The 12,407-nt window shown below is 36.2% G+C and overlaps 1 protein-coding gene and 2 long non-coding RNA genes across 3 annotated transcripts; 2 read left to right on the forward strand and 1 right to left on the reverse strand.

The window, feature by feature from the left end:
- Positions 1-2,553: 2,553 nt before the first annotated feature.
- On the forward strand, positions 2,554-3,171 carry LOC147819262 (uncharacterized). The gene is made up of 2 exons (XR_015437094.1): positions 2,554-2,613; positions 2,718-3,171. It is a non-coding gene; the product is annotated as an uncharacterized LOC147819262 (long non-coding RNA).
- Positions 3,172-4,980: 1,809 nt separating this feature from the next.
- On the forward strand, positions 4,981-9,719 carry LOC111653161 (butyrophilin subfamily 3 member A2-like). Its single transcript, XM_023403637.2, has 5 exons — positions 4,981-5,077; positions 6,136-6,474; positions 7,273-7,560; positions 7,649-7,759; positions 8,709-9,719. The coding sequence occupies exons 1-5, from the start codon at positions 4,996-4,998 to the stop codon at positions 9,095-9,097; spliced, it is 1,209 nt and encodes a 402-aa protein (XP_023259405.1). The 5' UTR covers positions 4,981-4,995; the 3' UTR covers positions 9,098-9,719.
- Positions 9,720-11,206: 1,487 nt separating this feature from the next.
- LOC111653160 (uncharacterized) lies at positions 11,207-11,883 on the reverse strand. The gene is made up of 3 exons (XR_015437093.1): positions 11,802-11,883; positions 11,561-11,656; positions 11,207-11,308 (listed from the first exon to the last, which is right to left on the reverse strand). It is a non-coding gene; the product is annotated as an uncharacterized LOC111653160 (long non-coding RNA).
- Between the last annotated feature and the right edge of the window lie 524 nt (positions 11,884-12,407).

Consider the following 12,407-nt stretch of genomic DNA (forward strand, 5'->3'; position numbering starts at 1 on the left):
TAAGGAAGATCAATTATCCCCCTAATTCTTGTGTGTCTTAAACACTTTCACTTTCAGTTTGAGTTGATCTAGCACCTGCTCTGCCTTTTATTATCTCTATTCATTTAACAAGTAAAGCCATGATGATGCCATTCCATCAAGTTTTGTATATTCAAAGTCAATTTTGTGTCAAACTAAAAACCCCTTTTGTTTTCACATTGTAATGAATGTGCAAGGTTTCACACAACTCAGGAGTGCGTTTTGTTAAAACACTTCCTGGTCTCTGAAGAGAAGGTGAACATATAGTACATATACTGTGTATTTACAACAGAGGTTGTAGTGAGGAAAAGAAACTTGAATTAACCTCTGTCTCATAGGAATCTCAATAACAACAAAGTGTGACTTCACAACACAGTTTTATGAAAGAAGCCCAATTCTGCCCTCTGCAGTCGGTCATCCATTTTTAAATTATACAATAAAGAATTATAGCACTAGGATTTGAAGATTGCAAAGAAATATATAGATGCATACATAGAGAGACGCAGTCCTGCCCATCTGAAAACACTGTCGGTGCTGATACTCTAATTGTGACTATATTTTAAACATAAGCATGCATAGAGTGTTGTTCATGAGGTTTAAATCGAATGCACATGTACATTGATCCAGGCTGCAGCATGTAAAACAAGGTGAACACACCTTAACTGATTACCGTTGTTCACGATTGGAGTACTTTTTTTATCGGAGGACTTTGGTCATGCAGCTGCGTTTCCCCGAGGCTGAACTGGAGTTTTGACATGCACAACAGGTATGTGAGCTTTAAAAACTATACATCTAATTACTTAATAAGTTTCTTCATTGTAGAAAACAATTATTTTCTATTTGTTTAAAGCTGGTCCTCCCTCAAAAATTATATGCAGAGAAGAAGATTAGTGTTGTTTTATGAAAACTGTCATTTTTTCCTCTGGGTTGTACCAGTGCACTGAGGGCTCACCATTGATCTTGTTTTATCATGTTGTTTGAAACAAGCTTTGTAAATACAGTATTGGCATTTTTCTTACTGATTTTACCGTGATATTTCTCTGTTTTATAATTTCAGTTGATTTGGTTTATACTTCTTGCTTCATCATGGGCTTATATCACAGTTCCAATGGTAAGAGTGTAAGGTTGGTTAATGGCTGGTATTTGATTTAAAAAATATACAAATTGTGCCACAGGTCATTGTTAAAATGCAAAAGTAATTATATTTTGGGATGAAAACATTTTATAAAAATATCTAGTGTCTAGTCTGTGTTGAACTTTACTTTGAGCTAAGACAAAATGTCTGTGCACTGTTGCCTGTGCTTTATAAACATTCAGATAACTAAGACATTAGTCTATCCAATTTCATGGAGGACATGAATTTGTCCAAAAAAGGATAGTTTTTACAAAGTTTTTAAACTGTGTTCTATGAGTGCCATATTGTTATCTGAATTTGTTATATGGCCAATTGACAGAACCCGACAGGGAAAAGGAGAACCTCCTAGATCAACAGAACCTGGAAATGCAACTGTTAAAGAAAGGTAAATCTTCTGGTTGTTTCTACAACCATAAAACATCAACTTCAGTTATATGGAGTCATAGGAGTGCTATAAAAAATAATATATCTGTATGAGAAGTGTCCATCCATCTTCTTCCGCTTATCCTCTAGTAGGGTGGCAGGGGGGCTGGAGCCTATCCCAGCATCTTTCCGGGGGAGAGGCGGGGTTACGCCCTGGACAGGTCGCCAGTCCATCGCAGGCCAAACACAGAGAGACAGACAACCATTCACACTCACAGCCACACCTATGGTCAATGTACAGTATCCGATTAGCCACAAACAAAAAGAAACTCCACACAGAACACACCTGCAGTGAGGCGACAGTGCTAACCACTGCACCACCGTGCAGCCCCTGTATAAGAATAGTAATGAATAAAAATAAAATATGGAAATATAAAGGAAATAAATAAGATAATAAAAAATGCTTTTACTGTATTGCTTTTGCTTTCAACCTATTGCTGTTGGAGGAGAGGGGTCTGCCTGCAGATGAGCAGGCTACAATAGTTGTACTTAAGTCCACTACATGTTACGTCACACCACTGTGCCCCTCGGGTCCAGTGTGAAAGGGGTTTAAGCACGGCACCCATGCTAACTAGCTGTGTTGAACTGCTGAATAAGTTTGAAAAAAATACATTTGCAATGGGTAAAAGCATTTTTTTAGTTATATTCATTTATCTTTATATTTCCACATTTTTAATTTATCAACTCTTTTATTCATTCCTGTTTATATTTCCACATTTATTTTGTTATTCTTTTACAGATTTATTCTTTTTATGGCACTCCCATGACTCCACAGTGTTGGTGTTCACTGTTCAAAACATAAAACATTATGGTGATACGATGTATGTAGAGTGAATCTTGATTAGCACTATTTTCTTTTTGATGTCTGTTTCATCTTCTGTTATTATTTTCAGTCAGTTTCTTTTTTTCCCCCCCCTGTTCTATTAATGTGGCATTTCTGCTCTGTCTTTTTGATGTGATGTGTTTTACATTTACATAAGGCGAGGAAAACGTTAAGGAGGAGAATGTGCCAGAGGGACAACAGCAGTGTAAGACAAGTACGTTTTGTGGATGTTTCCACGACAATAAAACATTAATCACAAGGAAGTGTTCACTGTTCAAAATGTAAAATATTTGATTAACACCATTGTTCCTACATAAGGCAGAAGACACTTCAGAAAGAAGAAAGTGGAAGAGCTTAAAGAAGAGTTGGAGCAAAAAGAGAAAGAACAGGAACATAATGAGAAGATGCTTCAAATCCTGGAAGAAGTGAGGAAAGAAGTGGACAAAATGACAAGCCAACTCAAAGGTCAAGTGAAGGAGTTAGATGGAGGTATAAAGTCAATGGAAAGTGAAATATCACAGATTAGGAAAGGGATGATAATCTCAGATAACAATCTATTTGAGATTAAGTGTAAACTGACAAAAATAAAGGCAGAACTTGAGAATCTGAATAATCAAACTCAGACATGCTCAAAGAATTTTAACGATGCAACCTTGAGAGTGGAAAAAAGAAAGACAGAGGTAGGCAGTGACATGAAAGATGTTCAAACTCAGATGGAGGAGGCGGAGAGAAAAAAGAGAAAACGCAAATTTTTTAGATTTCAATTCAAAAAGGGAAAAAGCAAACAGAGAAAATCACGTCAATAGGAAGCACCAAGTTTCATATCAGGATTTAACAAACTTGCTCTTGGCTGGAGGCTTGTCACTATACCCACTTCAATTATTTTCAAAGTCTGAGGATTAAAAAATGCATGAATACTTTTTTTAATGTTATACGTTTAATTGCTTTAATTGCCTTTTTGTTTGACAATTATTCTTTCATCTTTAAATTTAGAATAATAGATAATTAACTTACCTAATGAAACACCACAACTTTGCTTTAAAAGCTGCTGTAAACATGAACTAATTATGAATTAATGTTAGTGAACACTCTACATCTACTGTTCTTGCTTGCTACACAGATTTTGTTGCTTGTAAAGTGTGATTTAATGTTTTTAGTTAATTCTGTTCCTTTCGTCAATGGATGTTGAGTTAGTGTCTAATGTTAAATCATCAAATGTTTGTAATAAAGCCACTCGAGGTGATGGGTGGCCATCAGTTTTTTCTGAATTGATTAATGATTGACGTGTTCCCAGCAGTGTTTATTGGTTATTTTATCATTTCCTATTAGGAAGTTTTGAAAAATGAACATTTAAAACATTTAATTTCTCTCTGTGAATTGAAAGTGAATAAATACAAAGTTGAGGTCTCTATAATTACAGTAATTTCACAAATTGAAATTTTTTTTACCATCAGCTCCACCATTCACCCCACAATTGTATTTTCTCCAAACAGATAACGATAGTATTTAGTTGTTAACCTGTGTAGCAATCTGATCATTTATATGCTTGTTATTGCTTAATATATTTATTGTATTGTTTATTTATTTGATTGTTCTTCTATTCTTAGACGCTGATGTTGAATTCTATTTACCAGTGATGCGTTTTCTGACGTCTAGTGTATTAATGTTTAAAGTTATTAGGCTTTAGTTATTAGGTAGGATCTTTAATATGCTTTCTGAGAATGAGGGCTGGATGTGCTCCTGATAACAGCTGTCAAGCAATGTTTTCGCTAAATGTCTTGAATTCAAATTGTTGAGAGAAAATGGTTAAAATAGAATATATATTAAACCATTTGTTACATGCATCTCCTAAAATAAAGTTACAATGCTAATGTTTTTCAATACATCTCTTCCTCCTTCAGACCAAGTGAGTGTGATAGTGATATTTGAAATTCAAACTGTCGAGCTAAAATGGCAGAGATTTGAATTGCAAACTTTAGGTTACTGCAGATGGACAGGAAGACGAAGTGAGACACACCTCTTCCTGTTACAGGTCACCAGTACAATGTATGATTTTATGTGAGGACTTTGACCATGCAGCTTATCTCAACTTTCTGCTGGAGCTTTGTTGCAGGAAACCGGTATGGAAGTTTTGAAATATTTGCTTTTTCTGTAACTGCTTGTACATTCAATTCTAATACAGAGTTTGTAAAAGTGTAATTTTTGAAGCTGGATATCGGAACACTTAAGTTTAATTTAATTCCACATCGTGTGTTCTGTATGTTCAAAAAAAAAAAAAAAAAGGGAAGTGGCTAAAGTTCTTTTTATAGTATGCCCTTTACCATTTATAAACTTAGGATATACTGTATGTTGAGGAAAATATATACTACTGAAACACAGTAGTTAGTTTCACATTTCTGTGTGATTCAGTTTTTTTAGGAAACAAATGACTTGGGCTTATTTTATGTTTGACCTCAAACCTCTGCACAGTATAAATGAGGAAATACAGCAACTTTATGGCTCTGGTTGATGAAACATTTTCTTGCTTTAAGTATTATTCTTGTTATTCATGTGTTATTTTGTTGTAGGGAAATAACATATTTCTTTTCAGATCTTTATGATGTTTTGGCCTAAACCTCGACTCGGTGCTTCAGCTTTCCATCACATTGTTTCTCTCCTCCTAATACGTTCTTGTGCAGGTAATAAACTTTACGAACACTTTAGCAACACTACATTGTAACCAATACATACATGCTATCCATTTTTTTATTTTCTATTTTTTGACTTTTGAAGCGTAATATACAGTCCTTATCTAATTGCTGTATTTCTTGTTAGAAACATAGTAATAGCTTTCAGCTAACCACAAAATACAAGTTTTTACATATTAAATCCTAACTGAATTTCTTAAAAGATTGATATCTCATTAAATTAAATTTCCTGCAGACAGAGACTCAGTTATCTATGTGAGATTTCCCATCCAAACAATCCAATGGTTTGAGTCAACTATCAAACTTTTTTTTCTTCCATCGTTTTAAATGTAATTTAAAGTCAAAATAGATAATTTGGTATTGTATTGTATCTATTATCTTTCATTAATGGATTTTTAATTTTTTTTATCTTGGGTCGATGGCTTAACTTACCGAGGTCAAATTCAAGTCACGTCACTTGTGTGAATTCTATATCAAAAAAGGGAACTTCAAGCAGATATTCACTATCTTTCCCACAAATAGAAATTTGGGATCATCATTCGACAATAGACACACAGGACTGATTTTGTCACAGATAGCAGTAGTGAAAATGCACTCTCATATTGTGCTTTTATTTGTTTCACTCATTTTGTATTTTCCTGGCTCCATACAAACCCACTTTCATTAAAATGGGTGAGGTAGTGTGACAACAGCTGTTTTGTGCTTTCACCGGCACAGAACTTTACTTATCATGATAATGGAAGCTTTACCTTTGGTCTCCAAAATAAGGAACACCTTTCATGTTGGTTTTTTGATGATGAAATATATTTGCAGTGATTTGGATTTGGTTTCAGCTCTATCAAATCTGTCTAAATCTTTCCATGTATTCACATTGGAAGATACCACACTGAGTGTGTGTTTCTGCTGCTGGTCACCAAACTAAAACTAACATTAAAAAAGTTTGCCATACCCTACTCTGCTTGTGGAGATTGTAGGCCTATTTGTTCCCTGTCAATAGACTTTCATATGTGTTATTAGTTCATATGAACTAAGATTTATTTTTATTTCAGGTCAGTCTCAGGTTGTTGGTCCAACAGGACCTATAGTGGCGAAACTTGGTGATGACATCATTTTGCCGTGTCACCTGGAACCTGCCATGGATGCTATGAAGGAGACATTTGAGTGGTCAAGACCTGACCTGAAGCCCAAATTTGTCCATGTGAGGCATGACAATGAGGAACTTGTGACTAACCAACATCCATCCTATAAAGGAAGAACATCATTGTTCACTGACAAACTGCGGTATGGAGACCTTTCACTGAAACTTTCTCCAGTAAAACTCTCAGATAACGGAACATACAAATGCTTCATGCCTGGCAAGAGCGCATCTACTATTGACCTTTTTGTTGGTGAGTGAAACTCTGTTGGTTTTGCATATTTTTTTTTACCTTTACTCATCCAAGGAAGGCTTCTACAGAGTGGTACTGTATAAAAGAACTCAACACACTGTCACTTAAGACAACGCATGCAGAGAAGTGAGCACTTGATCAGTATAGATCAGTATAGTTGGATGCAGCCATGCATCAGGTTTTATTTTTATTTGTCCAGGTTTTGTAAAATCTGTCTCTAAGTTTTCGCCTTTCACTGCAAGACAATGGAGCTGCTCATGAATTGAAAAACAACATATAGGCGAGGCAAATTTATTTGCATAGCACATTATCATACACAGAGGTCATTCAATGTGCTTAACAGACATAAAGGAATCATAAAAATAGAAGTAAAAATAACAAAAAGAAAACTATAAAAACAGAAACAAAAACAAAAATAGATATCTCATAAAAGTGCAAGATTAAAATAGAGATGAAGACAGTTTTTAGCTTCTTTTTAAAGCTAGGTACAGTGGGGGCTGATTACAGCTGGATAAGCTGCAACTATCTAATGGTCTTATTAGGTGAGCCAGTGATAGCAATAATCAACTCTGAAGGATATAAAAGCATGTATGAATTTCTTTAAGTCTTGGTTAGACACAAGGTCTCTGACTGTAGCTATATTTTTGAGATGCAATTTATATGTATAAGAAATCCAACAGAAACATCTCGTGTTCAACTAAAGCCTTTGGTGGTAACACAAATCGAGTATTCTTACACCCAGTTGGCATACCATTTTGATTTTAGTTACAGTGAAATTTCTTTTCTGTCCATCACTAGGTTCAGTCTCCTCACCTGTCATCAGTTTAGCAGGGAATGACGGAGACAAAGGGGGAGTGGTGTTAGACTGTAAATCTAAAGGCTGGTATCCAGAGCCTGAGCTGTTGTGGCTGGACGGTGAGGGAAAGCTGCTCTCTGCTGGACCTACAGAGACGGTCAGAGGTCCTGATGACCTCTATACTGTCAGCAGCAGAGTGACTGTGGAGAAGAGACACAGCAACAACTTCACCTGTAGAGTCCAACAGAAGATCATCAACCAGACCAGAGAGATACAGATACAAATTGCGGGTAAAGATGATTTATAAATGTATATATTCACTGTTCTAGCTTTTACCATTCGTTTAATTCAGTGTTGATCTGTGTTTTATGATTTCAGATGATTTCTTCAGTGTCTGCTCTTCTTCTGCTCACATCATAATTGGTTTGGTCATTGGTTTCATGATCATTACTGCAGCTGTCTTTGTTATCTGGAAATGGAGACATAACTGTAAGAGTGACTTTATCACAGATTATTTTACTAGCTTATGTGACTTTTTTTGTATTTATCCAGCAGTGGATGTAGTAATTGTGCACCACTTTTGTAGTTTATTTTCATTTCCTTTTATAGTAATTTAATTTACATTCAAACAAGAAATGTTAAAAAAACAAACTTAAAGGAGCAGTTTGAGTTATTTGATGTGGGGTTTGTGATATGTGATGATGTGGGGTATGAGGTAGTCAGTCATAGTCGGTGTATATACCGGCAGCAGACTCAGATCAACGCACTGCCAGTTAAGAGAGGAGCACTTGCACACTAGCAGAGCTATGTGTTGTTGTGGGCGGGGCGAGCAGAAAAAAAGTGTTTTAAACACAAATGCCCAATAAAAAAAGTTCAATATCCATTTAAATATATGCTTCATGTAGAATATTTTTAGCGGCTTATCTTTCCATGAAAATGGCACTTTCCATTGGCACTACATTTTTTTTCAACTACTGAACTACCGTATTCCTATGCACAAGCACACCTACACTGTATTATGCCACAGCCACAGGTTAACTGAGTGAATCAAAAAGTGGCATATTACAAAAGGAAAGTGCTGTTTTCATCAGAAGATAAATTGCTGAAAATATTCTATATGAAGCATACATTTAAACAGAAATTGGATGGCTTCAGTGGGCATCTTTTCAAAGTGTCTAAAACATGTTTTTTTCTGCTGGCCCGGCTCACAGCAACAGTGTACCGGTGCTGCCTGCTGCCTCCCTTAACTGGCACTTTGCAGATCTGAATCTACTGCAGGTAATACAGACTATGAATAACCCTCGGGGTCTGTGCTGTGTGGGCTGTAGTAATATTATTTGTCATATATGTATGGTTTTTAATTTACAAAATATTTTGTCACCTCATTTTAGGATTGTGTCATTTTTTGTTTTTAAAGTTTCACTCTTTTTGCCCAAAGACACCAAGAAGCACAATGAAGTTGAAGAAGAACAAGGAGAGCCTCTCAGGGCAAGAGAAGAAATGGTAAAACTGAGTAAAAAAGAAATAAGTCACTGGGTAGAAGAAGTACAACGGCAGCTGGAAGAGGACAAAAGACTGAGCGACGAGCTAGAGAAGAAGCTGAATTCAGTGGATGACGAAGTGACAGCGAAGGCAGGATCTAAGACTGAGAACAAAGCAGACGGTTACTTAAAGCTGAAAGATATCATAACAAGGCTCAAGCATGAGCTGGTGAACCAACAGAACAGACATGAAAGACTCATCATGGATATGAGGAAGCTGCTAGTGAAGACACAGGAGGAGGCTGGAGGCATTATAAAAGACAGAATTAAAAAACATCAGAAGTAAACCGACATGCAGGTGGAGACTCGTAGAGCAGAGGGTCAAGATCGCTCAGAGATTGAGAGTAAACTACATAGACATGTGTGACTTGCACTGTCTGAGGATATCATTCTGTCATAAGCAGTGCAAATAAACATCCATAATTCCACCAATTAACCAATAGAATAGATGGTTCTGATCTTGGTTGAGAATTATCATGTTTTTTTTTCTTCAGTAATCCAGCGACACTTCTTTTATGGGTAAATTGAAGAAAAAGGACACAAACAAAATATTGAACTCTGAATGAGAGGTTAATATCTCTGTTTTAAAAAACAAAATGGTTTATATATTTTTGTCTTATGGTGAATTAAATGTGTCATTTAAATAATCTTTGCCTTGTCTAAAATGATTATGAATTAGTCACAACATATTGGCCTTTAAGTTTTTCTATCAAACATTATGTAATCTGTGTTGTTGCTTCAGATCCTCCTGAGGTGAATATTTTTTGTCTGTTGTTTTGAAAGCGTGTGGTTCGTGTCTTATAAGAGCATATGTCGTTCTATCTGTTGTGGGTTGTGCAGTTAAGATAGAGTTGTACATTCACTTCTATTGCAAACAACTAAACAGACTCCTTTGTATTAAAAGTGTTCAAACTCTCAGGTTTTATATTTCAGCCTATGTCAGAACACCGTCCATGATTCAACGTCAAGGTTTTTCCTGGGAACAGAACATCATTGTGTCTTTAATTATGTTTTGGACGCAGGTTGAAGGCAGAGCCAAAGCTTTTATTTCTTTATTGTAGAAGAAAACTAAAATAGTGTATTCAGTAAAAATCTTTAAACACAACAAATTGTAAAAAAATTACTAATATGTCTTTATGTACTCGTAACAATTTATAGTGCTAATGAAATAGACATCGTCTGGCTTTTCATCTCTCGGACACACAAATACAAAAACATCAATAAACAAATGACATACTCATATTATTTTCTTAATCATTACTAGGAAAGGTAGTTTTAGGATTGAAGGGAAGTTATTTAAAAATCTCTCTCCCACACTGAAAATGTATGAAGTGGGAATTCATCTCCAAGGCAACGTGACCAATGGAGCCATTTCTGTTCATTAATTGTGTTTAATATGTAGTCTGGTTAAAAAATACACACAACAGCATGAGCCCACATTTTTAATCTGACTTCATGTCTCAACAAAAAATATTGTGTCACAAATAAAACACAAACAAGACAATACAGAGCTGCATTTTCACAATATTTTGGACATATACAGTATACATGTATATAGATATTATGAATGGCTCAATAGAAAACAGGAACACACAATCCAATCAATCAATCAATCAATCAATCAGTAAAATCACTGAAGAGGATCAGGATGTTGACAAATCATTATTTTTCTTTTGTTGTGTGTTCTCCCATATGTACAGTATAATATTTATAACCAGGTTTGCTGGATTAGCATGAATCTTTGGCATCATGATCAATAACTGTCTTCATGGTCATTTTCATTAGTTTGGCTATCGATAGGATCCGCTCCCTGAATACCGTTCACTGTTGGCAGATCCAGAGCTTCTGATGGATCCTCCTCCGTAAACCTGTTGGAAAAGTTCAGGTCTTCATTTTTTTTGTCAGAATCTTTAACATACAGAAACCAAACATGACAGAAAGGTTTAAAGTCTGATCCACTGCTCACACAACAAGATCATTTTGAAAATCTGAATGCAGAGCAGCTGCAGACACTGTTTCTGTTAATGTCTAGATAGAAAACCAGATGTGAAGTACATGCTCATGTAGTTCTCACAGTGTTTATCACAACAATATTACCTGGGGGGACATGAGCTATAACCCACTGTTGTGTCCAGTGGACGAGCATGGACTGTTGTTACACACACACACACACACACACACACACACACACACACACACACAGATGATGATTGATCTTTCAGCAGATAGTAACAGTCTGACAGAGAGACTGACAGAGCGATTCCTGACTTCTTCACTGACTGGAAGATGCATCATCTACATCCATTTCAATAGTTATGTTTCAATTCAGTCATCACACATCCTGTCCACAATTAAGCGTAGAGAGTAGAGACAGTGAGTTAATAATGATCAGATGAACCTGATGATTCTTCAGCCTCTCCACTTCTCTGTCATCAGTCACCCTTTCCTGTGTCTCCTGCTGCAGCTGTCTGTTGGTCTCAGCTTGTTTTCTCTCCAGCTGTTGTTGATGAGGAAGATAAAAAGAGAGACAGTATAAAGATTAACATCTGTTTGTCTTCACACTTGTTTGATATTTGATGTTTTTCATGTGCTAATCTCAACATTCAATGAATCAGTAAATGTGGGGAGAATAAAGTTCAGCTGTGACACGTTTAAGGACGAACTGAGGACAAAGAAATCGGTGTCATGTGGAGAAGATGCAGAGAGAGAGAGAGAGTAGAGACAGTGAGTTAATAATGATCAGATGAACCTGGTTCTTCAGCGTCTCCACTTCTCTCTCAGCAGTCGTCCTTCTTTGTTTCTCCTGCTGCATCTGTCTGTTGGTCTCAGCTTGTTTTCTCTCCAGCTGGGATTGAACAGAGACATGGAGAGAGACTCTGTGTCAGACCAGCTTTGGGTTTTGATGTGAAAAGTCTTTTCTCTTAGCCTTAGATGAGTAGATGAAAAGAGAGATGAAGAAACAGCTCATTGATTTAAGTGAAAAGATGAACCTGTGTGATCTTCTCCTTCAGCTGGTTGTTCGAGGTCTCAGCCTCCTCCTTCTTCTTCTTCTCAGCCTGGAGCTGCGTCTCCAACTGGGATGAAGGACAGAGATGAAGACAAACAATTTATTTTATTTAGTAAATGAACCCACAACATTTCTGTCTGTCTGAATTCTCATCTCTGATCAGTTGGAAGATTAAAACCATGTTGATGCAACAGTTTGTCTCAGGTTTTATCAGAGTTTACTCTGAGTGGATTTATTCACTAAAAACCAGCACTGCATCGAGAAGACGAAGCCTCTACATCCATTTCAATGGTCGTGTTCATCCTGTCCACAGTTAAGCATGTAAACTTGTTTAACTTTTCCTGTTCCATTAACTCTTTAAAGTGCTGATGAGATTTTCTCTCAGGACAGATTCACTTCTTCTCTGTAGAGACACTTGAGTTTCAGAACAGTGATTTACTGTGTCAGTGTTTTATGAGGAAGATAAAAAGAGAGACAGTATAAAGATGAACGTCTGTGTGTCTTCACACTTGTTTAATATTTGATGTTTTTCATGTGCTAATCTCAACATTCAATGAATCAGTAAATGTGGGGAGAATAAAGATCAGCT

Source organism: Seriola lalandi, unplaced genomic scaffold (assembly GCF_002814215.2).
Source record: "Seriola lalandi dorsalis isolate HSWRI2012SDOR001 ecotype SW California unplaced genomic scaffold, Sedor1 jcf7180002054167, whole genome shotgun sequence".
NCBI lineage: Eukaryota > Metazoa > Chordata > Actinopteri > Carangiformes > Carangidae > Seriola > Seriola lalandi.